The following is an 18,074-nucleotide window of genomic DNA, read 5'->3' as shown; positions in this document are numbered from 1 at the left end:
AGATTACACTGCGCATTCATTTCCCAAAATTGCATCCATGTTTTGAACCTTTCAGAGAACTTTATTTTATTTTTTTTACAAATTCAATGAAGCAGCTGTATTTAAGGTCGATGCTAATTAAAAAATAAAACTAATTCCTGAGAAGCTAATCGTAATGCTAGAGCTCCAAAAATGTTGCTGCATTTCTATTTAGCTTCTACATTAATTTTCTCTTCTCGTAACATTTTGGCAGAATAAATGTTGGAGTATTGTAACCGTGCAACAATGATGTTTTCTCTACTTTGCTGTGTTTCCTTGTTGATAATGTCTGAAGACACACATTTCTATTTTAGCAGCGTGGCCTTCGCTTTCCAAAGCTACAGCGAATGTATGCAGCATCAGCAGCGGGGACGCTTCATCTTCCGCTCATTCATTTTTCACACCGGTTTCCATGCTCCCCACATTCAGCCATCATTGTAATGAAAGGTGAAGGTGGCCTACATTGGAATAATAATAAATCTGTTCCTCTGAATACCTTAGACAATAGCCGAGCCATGGCCTTTAAGGAACAGTGAAGACGGGCTCAGAGTGTGCAGAGAGCTCTCTATTTTTAATTGGTCTCGAACTCCGTCATTGTTAAAGGCGGAAGAGATAGAGAAAGAGGGACGGAGAAAACACCCCTGTGCATCACTAGCACATTAGCACTCCACTAACAGTGTCATTATAATTTGCTCTTAGTCTTACTGGTTAATTAGCTTGTCATGGTGCAGCAGGTCCTGCCGAGTATGTGGTCATTAGGCTTGGAGAGAATAGAAGCTGAATGACAATCGATGTAACTATGATCTTCTGTGGCGTTACACAGTGATGTAGGATGTATGATGCAGGAATTTACTGACACTTGAAGTACTGTTTTCTTTTACTGAAGACAAAAGTTTGATGATGGATAGATTTTCTCTTTTTTAGTTTTGTTTCACTTGAGCAAATTCCACATTTTTGAATAAAAATTGCTGGCAGGGATGTACAACCACACTATCACACTGAGATACAAGATAAAAGAAGATTTTTGGTATGTCTTAAGTATGATAACAGATTGATGGATTATCTCAAATTATAAACATTTTATCCACTGAAAACACATTGCTCCTGCTGGATATTCTTACTCAACACCCTGGAGTAAGCTGTAACTTGGGACACACACTTTCTTGGTCTGCAACATGCCAAGAACTGTCCTAGTTCTCATTCAAGAGATGTGTCAACTCCAACAAGCCCACAATATCTGGGACGCATAGTATTTTGGGGTAAATCTCATCCAGTCCTGGTGATCCAGTCATATTTTAGTGTTCATGGACACTTCTTCATCTGCGGGGAGCTGGATGTAAAGCTCTACATTAAAACGATTCAGTTAAGGTTGTTTGGACGTCTGATTAGGTTGCCTTTGGAGTCCCTCCCTTTATACGTTTTTCCAAAAATGTCCCACTAGAGAGAAACTTTAAGAAGACCCAAAACATATCGGAGAAACTGGATTTTCCATTTGGCCAAGGAATGCTGAAGACAATGGAGGGATGGATGGATAGATTTCTAGACTATAATGGTTAAAAAAACAAATGTAGCTTAAGGGATCTGCAGTTTGCATCTCAATTATGAACAAAAAGGACATATCTCCCAAACATGACTGTTGAATTACTTCTAAATAGCCTGTTTTAATATTTGAGGAAAGCAATGGAGCCATAAATTTTGTCTATTTATCATGAGCTGCAACTGAACAATTTATCTAGTGATTTCTAGTGCTGGTTTGCGTCATACCAGGGGTTGCTCATGCCTCAAAGGGAAAAACAAGACGTATCTTGCTGCTTTTGCAGAAAACTGGATGTCAATGAAGACACATAGAGTCTTCATAGAGCACAGCTGATTAAAGCTTAATCAAATGTGGTTCAGAGCTGACACGTTTGCTCCCTTTCTTCATGTTTTCTCTACTGCTTCGTACTTTCCTCAGAAATAATCAACCTCAACATATGAATGCGTAAAACTGAAATTAAATAATAGATTACAAACACTGGTAGAACAGTTGTCCATAGCAATTAATCAGAACAGAGTGATCATACTGTGAAGAACTCTTTGGAGATACCAGAATCCTACGTAGCTCACAAGATGCTATTCTTTGAAACTCTGTCTTGGTTAAATAACATTCCTGCACAAGGAAGTTATTTATTTTCAACTTTTCCTGATCTTAAAAGAGTTGGTTTGTTTTTCTATCAGAGGTAACTCAGTGGCACAGCTGGTAGCTCTGTTTGCTCTTTCAGCAATAAGATCCTGAATTCGAATCCCAGCCTGGGATCTTTCTACATGGAGTTTGCATCTTCTTCCTTTGCATGCATGGGTTATTGCTTCTTCCTGCAGTCCAAAAACTTTACTGTCAGGTTAACTGGTATCTCTCAAGAGTGAGTGTCTCACTGTTGCCCTGGGATGGACTGGTATCTCAGAAATAGGACCCTAAAATCATCCTAGTTAAAAACTAAAAACTAGGAAAACATCTGTTTTTGTGTAGCAGCAAGAGAAGCTTCAGACAGATGAAATTGCCACAGCGGTTATCCATATCAAACTCTGAAGTTCCAGGAATCAAACCAACAACCTTTTTTGCTGCAAGGCCCGTTTGCACACATCCTGTGTCAAATATCTGACATGCCATTGATCCATAAAATGCATGTTCTCACTACTGCCCTTCATAACGCATCCACGCCCCTCATCAATTACCCCAAAACCTTAAAGGATCATTTAAAATAACAACTGCCTCTACCTTCCAAACAAAGGCGATTAGGCTAACTGTGACATCCCAACCGCTCCTCCTCTGATGCCTCTTCTCTTGTTTCATTGTGCAAACATGACAGAATCCCCCTACTCATTATCCGAAGCTCCAGACAGACGAAATTGGTGAGTGTTACAAGAGAAGCACAAGACAAGTGGGCAAGCTCGAGTCATTGATGGAACAAATAGGGCTCTGTGAGATGCTGCCGGGTTGACACGCTCAGGCGACCAAGGCTGCTGCTTGATTTGACGTTATTCAGCGGTTTTAATACAGGGATCTCAGTGAAATGCCACGTTTACTGTGACAAGAGAGATTTGGCTCTTCCTTGAATGCAGCAGCGTAAGCTTCCTGTTTACAGGTTGTTTGTATTGCCTCTCTTTGCCCTTTGTTTTGTAGCATTCTGCCAAAATGCACCTCAGCATCTAATGAGTCTCCTATGGCTGCGTTTCAAACACTGCTATGATTATTGCCATCTTAATATGAAGCCAAGCTAAATAAGATGATGACAAATAGAATGTGTTCCGCATCTCCTTGAAAGTTGGCCAATGTAATAATTCTCACTTGTGTGTTATTGGGGAGAGGGTAAAGAATTAGATTAACCTTTAATATTGCACCTAAGTGATAAAATCTAAATGGAGCTTTTCTTGGCAAATAGATTTTAGCTTATTGATTTTTCATCATTTCCCCTCTGCTCTGTCATTGAAAGAAAATGCACTTTTCAAAATCCACTATTTTCTAGGATTAGCCTCTCAGCTGTAGTGTATGTCTCTGTATTTTGATGAATGGCAATGACTATCATGCTAGGTAATAGCATTTTCTCATCAAAGGTCACAAGCTGGATTTGTGAATGCCGAGGAAATCTCCTCAAGCAGCCATTTGTTACTCTCAGCATTCTGTATGGGATTTTTTTCTGCCTTTGATTTGGTCAATTTCAAAGCTGCATTATGGTGAGAAAACATGTTTTCATAATATGATATCATTGTTGAATATTGCAACTAAGGGGCATTTGTGGTTGTTTTTACTGCTCTCCCTTCTCAGTTGTGTTTGTGCGAGTAGCTCCTTGTAATTATTTTTTCCCTGCCCAAAACCATTGAGCACATTTTGAAAATCTATGCACAAAAAAAATTGATCCCACAGAAATCAAGCGTTGCCAAAGAGTGGTGGTGTTTTTTCTGGAAAGGCAATCTCCTGGACCAATGCACAATGCAATGTTTGAACAAAGTAAAATTAACTGTTTCTTTGGTGATTTATCCTATGAGGTGGAGAAAGAAAGCAATACAACTGTTCTCTGACTGCATTAGTGTGAACTTAGCAAACCGACATCCTATAGAGGGATTTAAAAGCTCTTTTATTATGGCTAACCTACTTTGTATGAATTCTGACAGCATTTAGGGTAGACAACCTTTGCATTTCTCCCAGCAAGCAGAACAGTCTTTAATTGCAATGACTGTGTAAGTCTCACTTTTTTCCAAGTGGTCAGTCTCAATTTTATTCACGTCCAGCTCTAGTAAAACTTAAGAGACCACTTAAGATGATCAGTTTCTCTTATTTTACTCTTTACAGGTACATGTTTGAGTAAAATGAATATTGTTATTTTATTCCATAAACTGACAACATGCAAAGCAAAAAATTATTTTTTTGCAGAAGATGAAAAATGGTCAAAATAGCGAAAAAGATACAGTGCTTTCAGATCTGAAATATTGCAAAGAAAGTAAGTTCATATTCATGTAGAAACAGTAATAATGTTTTAACTCAGGAAGAGTTCAGAAATTAATATTTGGTAGAAGAACCATGAGGTTTCCAATAGGCTTCATTGCAGTGGTTTTGATTTTTTTTTTTTCCCCAGAGACGTGGTTTATCTGAAGTCATTAAAGTTCTTCACAATGTGGAACAAGATAGAATTATTATTTGAGAAAGTCCAAACAATTGCACAAAAGCCCATTCAAATGCTCTGTCATTTCAATGGGCTTAGACAGAGAAAGAAAAGCAACACTGGAGCTAATTACTGATAAAAGAAAGAAAATTGTAGGTACTTATTAAGCAGAATACCAACCAGGTCTTTCATAGACATCCATCTATTATCTTTACACCCTGGACAGGTCGCCAGTCCATCGCAGGGCAACACAGAGATGGACAGGATAAACGATAATGACATCATGATTACCCAGAGAAAATCCATGCATGCACAGGAAAAACATGCAAACTCCATGCAGAAAGACCCGGGTCAGGTTTCAAACCCAGGACCTTCTTGCTGCAGTGTAACAGTCCTACTATCTGCAGCCTGTTTTGTAAACATTGTATCATTAACTTTGTTTTTTGTCTTTATTTAGCGGGTGAGGAGAAATATAAGCGCTTTCTTTATGTTTTCAGACCCTGCAGACCATGACCTTGCTTCCTTGGTGCCAACATTTCTCACTCCACCCTCTTTCAGTAGTGGTCATGAGGGGAATCAACATATTCCCATGAGAAAGATCCTTTTTGTTTCGAAAACAAACTCATTATTAGGAGAAGTTTCCAGATGGTGTGGTTTCAGGATCTATGTAGTAAACCAAAAAGGGTAACACATATTACAATTAGGCAGATTAATTTTGTTAAGAAAACAAACTCATAATAATTTAGAGAGATTTCCAGATGGTGTGGTCACAGGAACTATGTCATCAACCCTATATGGTATCACCTTATCGCTGAAAACCCAACAGAAAAAGCAAAATGTGATTTATTTTTTTTGACACTTTGAGATTGTAGGTTCTCCAAATTTAACGTATTTATGACCCGTTTCTTTCTGTTTTTATTTATTTTTTTCTCATCATGAGCTTTCTATTGCTCTCCATTAACAGAATAGCATCTTGGTTGGTAAAACATATACTATGACATAAACATCCAACTTACCAAATGTAATTTTGTCAAATATAAATGCATTTCCTTTAAAATATTAACCTATCAAACACTTATGTAATTCTCAATTTGCAAATGCTGACCCAGGTTGACTGTTGTGTTTATGATTGCATCAAAAGTCTTTTATTTTAAATATACATGACTATTTTTGACAGGTTTACTGAAATCTGTTGAAACAAAATAAGCCGACATTGCTTTTTTTTTCTGTAACAGGGTCCACTTTTATGATGGTGAACACATCAGGACGCTTCGCAGGACAGAAGGCTTTACTGCTGACACCCCAACTGAAGGAGAACGACACACACTGCGTTATTTTCCATTACTACATAGGAGGAAGAGACAACAGCCACCCAGGCCACCTGAATGTCTATATCAAAGAAAACAACAGTCCCACGGGGATGCCAGTTTGGAACGTATCAGGACCAGCGTCTCGTTCCTGGGGGCAGGTGGAGCTGGCCATCAGCACCTACTGGCCCAACTTCTACCAGGTGGGCGCACATTGAGCTTTCTTTGGTATAACTAAGTATCTTTACTGTAGAAACATGTTAATTAATTGGCGTTACAGATGTCTTCAAGTTTCTTTGACTAGCTGAAACATGCCAGTTGCATTAGTTTATTTTTTTAAAAATTATTCAGTAGACTCCTAATTCAAAAGCAGCGTTTGATTGTCATTGGTTAATTAAAAAAAGTAATACTTTTTTGCAGTTTCAAGCTATTTCAGCCACCATTGTGGGCTTTTCAGTCATTAACCAAGGGGCACCAACAATTTTGTTCAAGTGTAGCATCTCTAAAGAAGCAGTAGAAATCCTATATAGTTTATCTGAAGTCATTTAAAGCCTTTCACAATGTGGAACAAGACAGAATTATTATTTGAGAAGGTCTAAACAATTGCACAAAAGCCCATTCAAAGCACCTTGGATTATTGATTTCTGCAGCTGCCTCTGTATCCATGGCAATCTGTTCTCTTTCCCTTCAATCCAAGTCAGTTCCCTTTTTTTTTTTTTTCCAATTTTGAAAACTCATTTTCACTTACCAATGCACATGACTGCTGGCTGGGGCAAGGTGATTTCACACTTGCCTGGCTATTAGTCTTCGTCGGGCTTGTTCCACGAGTCCACCAAATGTTAATTGATGCAGAGAGACCCCTTAACCTCCCAAAGGGAGCAGGTCCTTCAGTGTATTATTTCATTAAGGCCTGGCAGGGCCTGGACCACATTGGAGGCGATGCGAGTCCTGCTGCCTGCTCATCATAGCCGCTCTGATAACTTAGTTAACAAGGGATACCGCTGAGATTCTCGCCGCTGGATGCAGTGTGGAAGGTTTAATAAGAGTCACACAGACAAAATAAGAAAAAAAAAGTGCTAGATAGCAGCAGCAGTCACCGCAAATTGCTGACAAAATGCTTACCGTGTGTGTTAATATGTAAAGCCAGAATGGTCAGATATTGCAAGGCTGGATCAGGACAAGTTGTGTATAAAAGCTTTGCTTGTCTTTCATTCACACAGACATCGGTGGCTAAATATTAGAGGTGTTTATCCTTAACTTGGAAAGTTTAGAATAGAATATACTTTATTAAGAATGCTATACTATTCAGAATATGTTCTTTTTGAAAATATGTTGCTGTATTAAACTTCTGCAAAGCTTTTTCTCCTGACTGATTTGGGGTGTTTCTTGGTCTCCTCTATGCTATTTGTTCAGTAATGTTCTCTAACAAACCACTTAAGAGAACATTGAGATTAAATTACTCACAGATGATCTCAGGTTCCCAATTAAGTTGAATTCTGAATGCAATTGGTTGCTCTGGATTTTATTTCAGGGCTATTGGAAGAAATGGGTTTAATTAAAACGCATGCCATTCTTGACCGATTGGTATTTGTAAGAAAAAAAAAAACAATCATTTTGCTTCAGTTTCAGTTTCATCCTTGCCTATAACATGTATCAGTAATTGCATTAAAGGCTGTGATTGTAACATATGTGAAAAGGGAGTGATTATTTTTTTCAAGGCAGTAAAAGAATAAACACATCCCAAAACAAATGGTCCGCAGCATTATACCCAACATACCAACTGTGCATTGCTGGGTATTTAAAACATTTACAGCCTCTGCTGCCTTTCAAACCTCAAGCCCAAAGGACCTGCTTTCATTTGTAATTGTTCCAGAGCTAAATTGACATCATGGGTAAATGCGAGGATGCTAATGATCTTAGCAACAATCTGTCAAGAAGGACACCAATGCCTGAAATTGTCACTAATTAACAGCATGCCACTAATTATAGGTATCTTTAATTGCATAGCAACCTAGGAAATTGTCAATGGAAAGCCACCTGACACATGGAAATTATTTTTTAATTACTGGTAAGGCGTTCAGGCATCGTTCCAGCCTTTTGACAATTACTCATTGGTCTAGCTGTCCATCGGACTTCAACTTCAGATTGTCATGCATCTGATTGTTCCGGAACTGATTAACTTTCTTAAAAAAAAAACTTCAAAAATTCCTCTGAATGTGAGGTGGAACTTTGCATTTTGTTCACGTATAGACCAAAAAGGCATTCAATCTAAATGCACTCATCTGTATTAATTTCCATGCAGTAAAATATGCAGCAGGGCTAATCAGACCTGCTGCAAAGATTTCAAGTCCCAGAGGGATCTCCAGTGCAGTGATGTAGACACTAAACGCTGGTCCCACTGTCGGCCTCTCTGACAAATGAGAACGGTGAACTTTCCTATGACATCCACAGCTTTGTCCCATGTGAATATTTTCAGTGCGGGTCAGGCCCAATTATGTGCCGACCCATCATTGATGTTGGAATCAATTATATCACAGCTATTAGGGAGGCTGACTGATGTCTGTTGCACAAACAAAGGATTTCAATTAGAGCGTGGGGGCCAGTTCATTTGTCTGGTGGCAATATATAGAGTGGTTGGCCTTTTAATTTCCTTTAAATTAGCCCTTAATGAGGCCATAATTGGCACCCAAGACTTTGCTTTCATATTTCAAGAGACGAGAAAAGAAATTTATAATTAGACGGTCTTATCTGAAGGCATCCTGCCTCCCAGATGACAGGAGTAAGTATCTGAGTCTCCATATTCCTGAGCGACAAAAGGAATCTCGGAAATGTGTCACCGTGCAGCCGGCAGGACATGTTTGTGTGCGACACCTTACGTAGGACATGTCTAATAATATAACAAGTCAACAGACTTTCCAGGTTGATATTTCAGGAGTCACAGCAGGCAAAACATGTGTGGCTGGAGCGCGTGTGGTGTAGTTGCTGTGTGCACCACGCCCTGGGTTTGGGAAGGGACTGGCATGCTGTTTCCCTTTTTAATCGCACTCCAGACCAACGAGCACATAGCTTTGACATTCTGCTGCGACACACCCTCCTCTCAGGGCTTAGGGCCATTTGTTTTGGAGGGGAGCTTGGCCCTTAAAATAGGGTCAAAGTTTCGTCATGTGCTGCACAGTTGCACTTTATTTTAGAAGATCTATCAGAGGGCCCTACTTTCAAGAAACCACATTAGAGCAACTGTTAAATGCAGCAGGAAATTTAGTTACACAAGGTGAGGGACTTGAAAGACTTTGTTCTTTTTAACAAAGTTATAATATTATAAATCGTCCTTTTTTAATTCAAATTTTATTCCTATTTTGTTCATTAAAATTATTTTTCTGCTTTAATGATTAAAATTTAAACAAACTCAATTTTTGCTCTTAAACTACAAGATTATATGTAGTTTTAAAAACTACTTAAAAGGGATTTTCTGAAGCGTGGGCTTTGTTAGCACTTACCCCCATTTACTTTAATACCTCTAAATAAAAATACACAGCATCCAGTTGCTTCAGAAGTTTGTCAGAAGACCTCAGTGAACAAAAAGCATCCGGACGACCGAAGAACACAAACAGACATATCGGAAAGAAAGGAGAGACACTTAGAGCAGAATTTTTTTAAGCATTTCCAAGAATGTTGTTCAATCCACCATCTAAAACTGGAGGGAGTGTGGCACAACTGCATTCCAACCAAAACAAGAACATCCACCTAAACTGATTAACCAAATAACCAGTCAAGTCCACTCATGGTAACTCCGGAGACACAGGTCAGCTGTGAGAGCATGTTGACAAAACAACTTTAGTTTTTCACAAATTAAATGAAGCCACAGATAGTCCTGATTTGAGTTTGTTAGTGGTGTCCAACATCTGTCCCCAATTGGCCTCCATTCGACAAACTAAAACCAAACTACGGTTCACTGAAGGCTTCTTCAGAAGCTTGACATGCTGAGATGATAGTTGAACTTTTTCAATTAGTTGTGTTGGGGCAAAAACACACCCAAACTGGCATGAGATCGGCCCCGGACGACCTGAGATTGACCCCCATGATGTAAAATGAAAAGTCGAGGGCTGCAGGTCCTACATGTCTCTTTGCTCCAACGCAGCTGATTAAAAATAAGCCTCCTCTGAATCTAACCTAGCTCTACAGATGCCATTTAATGAACTATTCAATTAATACAGCCATGTTGAATGTTGAGAGCTTTTTAAACATGCATGACACCGACCATTATGGATCAGTCTTTGAATACCACTGATGTAGAAGAAGGTGCTCAGTCATATCAGCCCAAAGTGCATTTATATATATACATATATATATATATATATACTTTTTTACTCACATGCAAAGTGAAAACCAACACTGCATTAAACCCTTAATAAAACCTCACAGTGAAACATAGCAGAGACAATAAAACTGGTCTCAGTTGATGGGATGCTTGGCGAACTAAATGCAGGGAAACGATGAAAAACGAAAACCTGATTGATGTTGCAAAATATTTGAGATTTGAATTACAGTAAAGGGAGCCTCTGGCGTATGTTGACTCGCGGGAGCTAAATGCAAATCTTTATTTAAATATTGTGTTCTTTTAATCCCGCTCCATACACATTCACTTCCTTTTGTACGATAAACTAATTTTAAGACATCTTTTTTAGTTAAGGCTATATAAAGTATGGATGGTGGTCATTGTACTCTGTTAGCTCCAGTCTATACTTCATCCTAAACTGAACATCTTTAATAAAATATTGTGTTTTTCTAGTTAGGTGTACCAACAATGATAAATAAAACTTTTAAACCGTAATTGTTTTTCAAAATGTTAAATGTATTAGTGTTTAATTGTTTAAAGGAAATCTAGAGGGAAGAGAAATCAACTGATTGGATAAGAAAGTCCTAACCCGACCTTTTATCTTTGCCTTCCAACTCCTACGCTTTGTTTGTCACTGACTGTGTGCTAATCGTCTCAGGGCTTAAACTTAATTTAACACTTGCATGTCATAACACTTGTCAGCTGTGACATATTGTAGAAATAATGTCGATGGCCTGCAGCTGTGGCACCAGCTGCACCCCCCAGAGAAAGAGGACAGAGTGAGTTAAGCGAGAGCTGGACTTTTCCTGTGCCTGCATCCAGCCCTCACTCAGGTGTCTCTTGAAGGAGGGTGTAATTTATCAGTGGTGTTATGAGTCTCCTTTCTCCTCCTCAGATTGTGTTTGAAGCCATAACCTCAGGGCAGCGCGGCTTACTGGCCATCAAAGACGTTGCGGTCCAGGGCCACCAGTGCAGTAAGTCTATTTTCCCTTCACCATAAAAGAATATCATCAAAACTGTCATTGTCCTTTTCGTGACACCTTTGCGAATACCTGTGTCGCGGTTCTGCTCAAGGCCTTCCCACTTAGACAGAAAGGCCTCAAAGGATATGTTACAGCCAGAACCGCTATGAACCCCCCCTCTCTCTGCTCAATGAAGATTTACGAGGATATAGTTGACATGCTGAAGCACATATGGGATATAATGTTGGAGAGGCTGTCTGAAATCTACCCCTTGAGAAATGGCACAAAAGAAGACAAACCCCAGAAACCATCTTGCAGTTTTTTATGTTCCACCGTATTTTCCTGCTTTTAACTTACAACAGGAAAAACAAATATTGAACACGTCAATGTTTTATCCACTAAATACATTTCTATTAATTTTAAATTTGCAGCAGATGTTGGTAACAACCCAAGTAATCCACGCATTCAAAGTATCTATCTGTAGCAGGTGGAAGAACTCAATAAATATGTATTGAATGCATGAAGAGAGAGATGCAGGAAGGCAAAGAAAGCAGCTATAGGTCACGATGGTTTCAAGAAAAAATACCTCAAGACCTTCACAGCCTTATTGCTACGAAAAAATTAACTTTATGCTTCAACTTCAAACAGCAAACTCCTAATCTTAAGGTAGGTATCACTCCACCATATTGTCAAAATTCTGCAACATTTCTGACGGAGAATCCAGACAACAACATCAGAATCATTAAACAACCAGAACAAAATGCTGCTTGTGATGAAAAGCGTGGAAAAATCAGAAATTCCACCCGAGCAAAGCAGAGACAAGTTGAGACACTTTTTGTGACGACTTTGTTTCTCATGACACTCAAAATTTACTTTAACTTTTCTTCTTGGTAAACAATTAAATGCAGATTTGTTGAAAGTTATTTTATATAAATCATACACTCAATTGCACGTTCAATATAGTTTCTTCATGTTTGACCGTCTGTGTACAGAAACTCCAAACCACTCCAGATAAAACTGAAAGGTTCCCACACAAGGTCTGAATCAGTACCACATTGGTTCTCATCAATTGATTCCTGCTTTGCTCCGCCCATCGTAGCCGAGCTATCAGGCTCCGGCTGGCGGTCACTAATGACCTGCTCACCACCTGAAAGCCACTGAATTCCTACAAATGTTATGTCAATAAGATGGATTTTTACAGCCAAACGTGCAGCATATGAATGTATTTGAGCAAATCAATGAGTCCTTGCGACGTGGTCGGTGTTTAAATGTGTAAGTGCGAGAGGATCAATAATCTACTCAGTGACAGTGGGGCTCCTTTGAGCGATAAGCAAAGTGATGAGAGTGGCTTCTCGGTAAAGCCTGGTCAATTCGTTTTCTATTTATACCATCGCCAGCTCAGAGGTGTTATTGTGTCGTTGGGTGGTCTCCCCAACCTGCCATCATTAAAGAAAGGGTGGAAAAATAGATCTGGTACCAGACGAATTGGCAGAACATAGTTTTAAAGTAAGGGTGGTTTAACAGAAAGGTCATAAAATATTAACAAGAAGTGAGTGTCGATGATGAAAGTGATAGAATTAGCTTTTGCCAAGTCTTTAGAGATTTGGTTATGTTTCGAATCAAGGTCGTTCCACTCAATTGCCCTATTTTTCAATGCGAACAGCAGTACTTATTAAAAAATGTTCTAAATAAGTTACTTTCCGTGGTCCTTCTCAGTCTGCGAACACACTGATAATGAGCTCAAATTGGAGAGAATGGTGCTTATTGAGAAATGTCCTAGATTGCAGAAATAATGCAAAGGAGAGACATTGGGAACTAGAGTTTGTCATTGATTCAAGATGAGGCTCTGGTTATTCACTTTTACAGAATTTTGGTGGAATGTTTCTCACAAAGAGCTGCCAGCCTTCAAGGCTTTTGAGAGTTATTTACTCAGATCCCCAGTTTTTCATATGAACCCTACCTGCAGATTTCACTTACTTGAATGAGACCAAGATGATTAGTTGATCCTGCACTCATGGCACCCAAGTCTCATAAAATGTCACATCTTTTCTTTAGGAGATAAACTTCTTTCTTTGTGAAGTCTTATGATACACAAGTGTTTCTTCTTTTTTTTTTTTAGTGAATACGCCACACTTTCTGACTATAAAGGGAGTGGAAGTCAATGCTGGACAGACTGCATCTTTCCACTGCACCGTGAATGGACGCAAGAGAGACAACTTTCGCTTATGGCTTCAGGTAAGAGATCGCCTTTTTCTCCAGCTGTAGATGACACCATGCACTCACCGCTACAAGTTGATTATTCAGATTTCAAACTGTTTAACCTGTTCATGTAAATCTCTAGTCCCGTGATCCAGGACGAGTTATGCTTTTGAGTTGCTTTTGTAAAGCTTTATGTCTCAGCCAGTTTTGACCAGCTCTAATGTCTTTATAAGATTATATGAGAACTCAAAATATTATTTTGCTTCCTGCTTTGAAGGATCATTAAATATTTATTAAATAATCAGAGATGATGTCCTGATGCACATATGAGAAAAGCACTGCAGTAATATAAGGTTGTGCAATTACCTTTAAAAAAGGAATTGTTGAGTTGATGTGATGTCTTCAAATTCTCATTAAAATAATTAGAGCAATCTGCTTTGTATCTTTGTATTTCCTACAGAACATATAACTTTAGCTTCGCCATAAAATCTCCAGTAACCCAACATTGTCAGGTCACGGAGAATGAAAACTAAATTACATGATAAATTACCTACATTTTTTTTCCAGCTTTCTTGTTTTCTGCTTTTAGTCACAACTAGAATAAACCACAAAGATGTCTCAACAAATTGTAGAATATATATATATATTACATTTATTTGCTTTCCCTGAGTTCACCTTATTAACTCTGAAAACCACTTTTAGTCGTCTTTCCAGGGTCACCACTTCCAGAGTGAAAAGTGTCATTGTTAGTGTAACATCTGAGCACGGATGTATGGTGTGTTAACTGATCAGAAAACGGTTGGATCTTTGAGTTACTGACTGGCCAATGAAGCTGAAATTGTAGATTTCTCAGTGTATCTGTAAGAACCTTTGTCCTGAATAATGCAGCTCTGTTTGTGTGTTGGTGGGAAGTGCAGGATTTTTTTTTGGGTGGGGGGGGTTGGCCCAACCTGGGTCCAGACATTGATTTCCAAGCATCTTAGCTGCTTCGAGGATGAACTTTCAGATAACACAAGTTGCTTTTCTTACTTACTGCAGCACCATTCCAAAATAAAGCCTTTGCTTCTTCCTTTTGCCCCTGTGTGTTTGAGTTGCTGCAGCTGCCAGGCAAGGGATTACAGTTGTTTCAGATCACCGCAGAACAGTCTTAACCTACATAGATGTCGACTCCATGTGGATATGGCATGCTATATCTGGCACGGAGCTGTGCAGCACTCTTGCGTTGACCTTGTTCTGAGCAGCGAAGGTAGTGCATCTGGCAAACATAACCTGAGCTGGCTGGGCTGCTAAGCACACTGTCACGCGTGTGATCGGTGCGAGCGTGATGCCGAGTAAAGGTCCTCTGCCAGGTACTCCATCATTTTAACAAACACATCCTCATTAGCACAGGAGCTGGAAAACAAACATTAAGTGAAGTCCCCCGATGACAGTAATGAAGAAATATTTCTAATGAACAAATGTCCCCCATCTGCCTGCTGTGAGGGGTGACAGCTGGGGAGGAGCCCACTGTTAGTGTATGTGTGTGTGTGTGCACTCCTGTGTGATAAATGTGCTCCTCTAATCAGCCAGCGATGGGAACGACAGGATGCAAGCAGACAAGAGTTGACAACAAGTACGCCGAACTGGAGTTTCTGAAACACACACTCACACACACACACACAAGGTCAGGCCATTTTGCTTATTGAACCTTTCCATTCCCAAGTCTCAAATGTGTGTTTATCTATGTTCCAAACAGGGCATCGGTGGACGGGAGGCCCCGATGAAAGCCACTAAACCTTGGAACAACCGCCGCTTCATTGGTACTTTTGATGTGGAGAACACAACCAAGGGCGACTCGGGCCGCTACCGCTGCATTGTCCACTCAGACAAAGGTGTTGGAGTGTCCAATTACGGTGAACTAACCATAAAACGTGAGTATGTGTCCAAAACGCTGACTATTGTTGTTTAGTATTGTGGCAGCTGTCTCTATAAAATGACGTATATGAAACAGCATCATTGGATAGCAGAATCTAACTTTCAGATGTTCTTGATAAAACGTAATAAGTCTGAGGCATGAACTAAAGCTTCCCATTGATGCTCATAAAGAATATAGCAAATATTGAGATGACCCTTTATGTTCAGGTTAATGAAAAGAAACAAAATGTTTAACCTTTGTGATCTTTTCTCTCATATCCAAGTTTAATGTAGCTGCAGATGGCCATCATATCAACAGAACAGTACATTTATTACTCTGAGAGGCCAGCTTGTTTTGAGAATGTCGCTATAATTTCGGGTCAAAAAGAGTTCATTTCATTAACTCATAAAATGCTGCTGCTGGACTGAAGTTGGTAGGAATACAAAAGGTTTCTGGATATGAAAAGTCCCAGGTCCAAAGGCTGGAGCAGTTCCCATCCCCATGACCTTCATGGATGATAACAAAAGACAAATGGAAAATGCAGCATGTCTTTTAGTAAAAGCGTCCTCTAATGCCACTCTGAAAACACAAGCTGTTTAGGCTGATTTGTTGTCTGCATGACTTCAATACTTCTCCTGTAAAGGCTGTCCTTGACTGAACGCAATTCCACCTAAAAAGACCAGAAAGGCAAGAGGCAGCAGGGTTTACAGTAACCTCTCGGATATTTCGCTCCTGCAGTCATTTGATATGAATTTATGGAGTCGTCCGAAGCTAAATCTTGCAAGGCCCGTCTTTCCTGCAGCCCTATAGCCCGGTAATGGCCCTCTATATTTCTTCACCTCAATTTTCTCCCTGGTGCTCTCAATTGAATTTACTGCCCGGATTTTTTTTTTATTCCTCAATTTTTTTTTGTCTCTGAGCTTTAAGTGATTGATAGGTTTAATCCTGCCCGTCCAGGATCGAGGTCTGTCAATCATGCGGGAATGGCCCAGCACAGACACAGCAAAGCGTAAAAAGAAGATAAAGTCTCCTTGCCTGAGTGTATCAGTGGGTTTCAGTGGCATACTCAAAGAAAATTTACTGACACACCGGAGGCTCTCGGAATCACACTTGTGCATAAACACAGCAGCTAAATCACTTACACATCCCCACTAGACAGCAGTGGTTTTGCTGATCTCTGCTTTCGATCCATTACTTGCTACATACAAGGCAAACCTGGTAGTATGTAAAATTGTCGAGTCAGAAATATGTAAAACTCCCTCTCCTTGTTAATTCTTGTAATCCATCCCCATTTAAATTTAAATTCTATGCCAATTTCACATCTCAGTGACTTTGACTCATTCGAGGAGGATAAAAGACATTTTCCCACTCATAAGTGTCAGACATAAAATCTGATATCTCCTCTTATTGTACAAGTCATAAAACAAGCAGGAGCGAGTTGTAAATCCTTCTTAAATGTGTGTTTCCCTGCGTCCGATACTCATTTTTGGAGGGGTGACCGTGGAAGCAACTCTGTGGATTATGACCCCCGCTGTAGTCACACATCCCCGCCTCTTGGTACCATTCGCTGCCTTTTCCTTCAACAGAACGACGTTGAATGCTTGATTATCCCAGATAATCACGTCTGCGTTCCATGCCAGCGTTCTGTCAGATTTATGCGGCAGTGTGTGCTGCATGCATTTCCAGAGTGCTGTGCAGAACGGTCCCGGTGCAGGCCCGTCTTTTTGCCCGTTCGCCTCCGTTTTGATGAGATCTCCTGCAGAGCCGCCCATGGTTTTGAAAGGAGGATAATTACTGCCCGGGCTCGGAGCTGACTCTTTTTCTCGGCCCTGGTTAGAATCACCTGGAGCCCTTACTGAGCTCAGGCGTTGTATTCTGGGCCACGCTTTGCGGCTCAAGGATGTGAAGGTTGCAGATGTGTCGGCACTAATGAGAATAGCCACCAAAAAAAACAAGAAAAGAAAAAAATCTGAGTTCAGTTAGGCCAGCCCTTCATTTTCCTGTGACCACCTCTTCTTGTATCAGGTGGCAGATCAATTCTTTACCATCCCAATTAGGAAAGTGTGCAACATAATGAGGATCTTTTGCATCTTAACAAGAGAGGGAAAAACATAGTTGGCTTCATCAACAGTGCGTTCTAACTCATTCAACAACACATCTGAGTGGCAACTCTTGTTATTCCTCTCCAGTTAGTAAGCAAATTTAGATTGGAGGTTTGCACGTTCAAGTGTTTGAAGTACAGTTTGTGCAGCTCTCAGATGATTAGTTGATTAATCAGCTTATAACAGACAATCCATAAATCCCACATGAAAAAAGATTTTTTTTTCTCTGTATGTTGTTGTTGGCACCACTGTTATTCCTTTTTAGTACTCAGTTTTATCAGACAGTTTTATTTAGACAGTATTCACATGTGCATTCAAATTGCGCATCAATCATACTGAGACCTAGATTTTCATCTGAACCAGAGTTCGTTTTCTTGATTTGCATCAGTTTGATTGCGCTTTTGCACCTTCCCAAATAAACCGGACTTTCAAAGCAAATGAACTGGAGTTTGATTAAAGTGGACCAAACAGGGCTGGTGTGAATGCACATTTTGCTAGGGTAATGCATCACAATACTGTATAAATAAACTATAGACTCTCGGGGTGTTATGGTCAGAGGTTGGCAAAATACCCAAAAACTATACTCCAGTAAGAGTAACACTACTTTAACATATTTTTA

The 18,074-nt window shown here is 39.7% G+C and overlaps 1 protein-coding gene across 4 annotated transcripts in view; it reads left to right on the top strand.

Moving 5' to 3' along the window:
• LOC129378055 (receptor-type tyrosine-protein phosphatase mu-like) overlaps positions 1 to 18,074 on the top strand; it is a 179,012-nt gene that overhangs the window by 50,179 nt on the left and 110,759 nt on the right. For all 4 annotated transcript variants that reach the window (XM_055058310.1, XM_055058309.1, XM_055058308.1 and 1 more), the window contains exons 3-6: positions 5,891 to 6,165; positions 11,194 to 11,272; positions 13,380 to 13,495; positions 15,195 to 15,369. In XM_055058310.1, coding sequence (XP_054914285.1) covers positions 5,891 to 6,165; positions 11,194 to 11,272; positions 13,380 to 13,495; positions 15,195 to 15,369 — 645 coding nt within the window. The remainder of the gene's footprint in view (positions 1 to 5,890; positions 6,166 to 11,193; positions 11,273 to 13,379; positions 13,496 to 15,194; positions 15,370 to 18,074) is intronic.

The sequence above is a fragment of the Poeciliopsis prolifica genome, unplaced genomic scaffold (genome assembly GCF_027474105.1).
Source record: "Poeciliopsis prolifica strain line A6 unplaced genomic scaffold, Auburn_PproV2 SCAFFOLD050, whole genome shotgun sequence".
NCBI lineage: Eukaryota > Metazoa > Chordata > Actinopteri > Cyprinodontiformes > Poeciliidae > Poeciliopsis > Poeciliopsis prolifica.
Note: the sequence above shows the minus strand (reverse complement) of the source record. Positions and strands in the feature narration are given on the sequence as shown.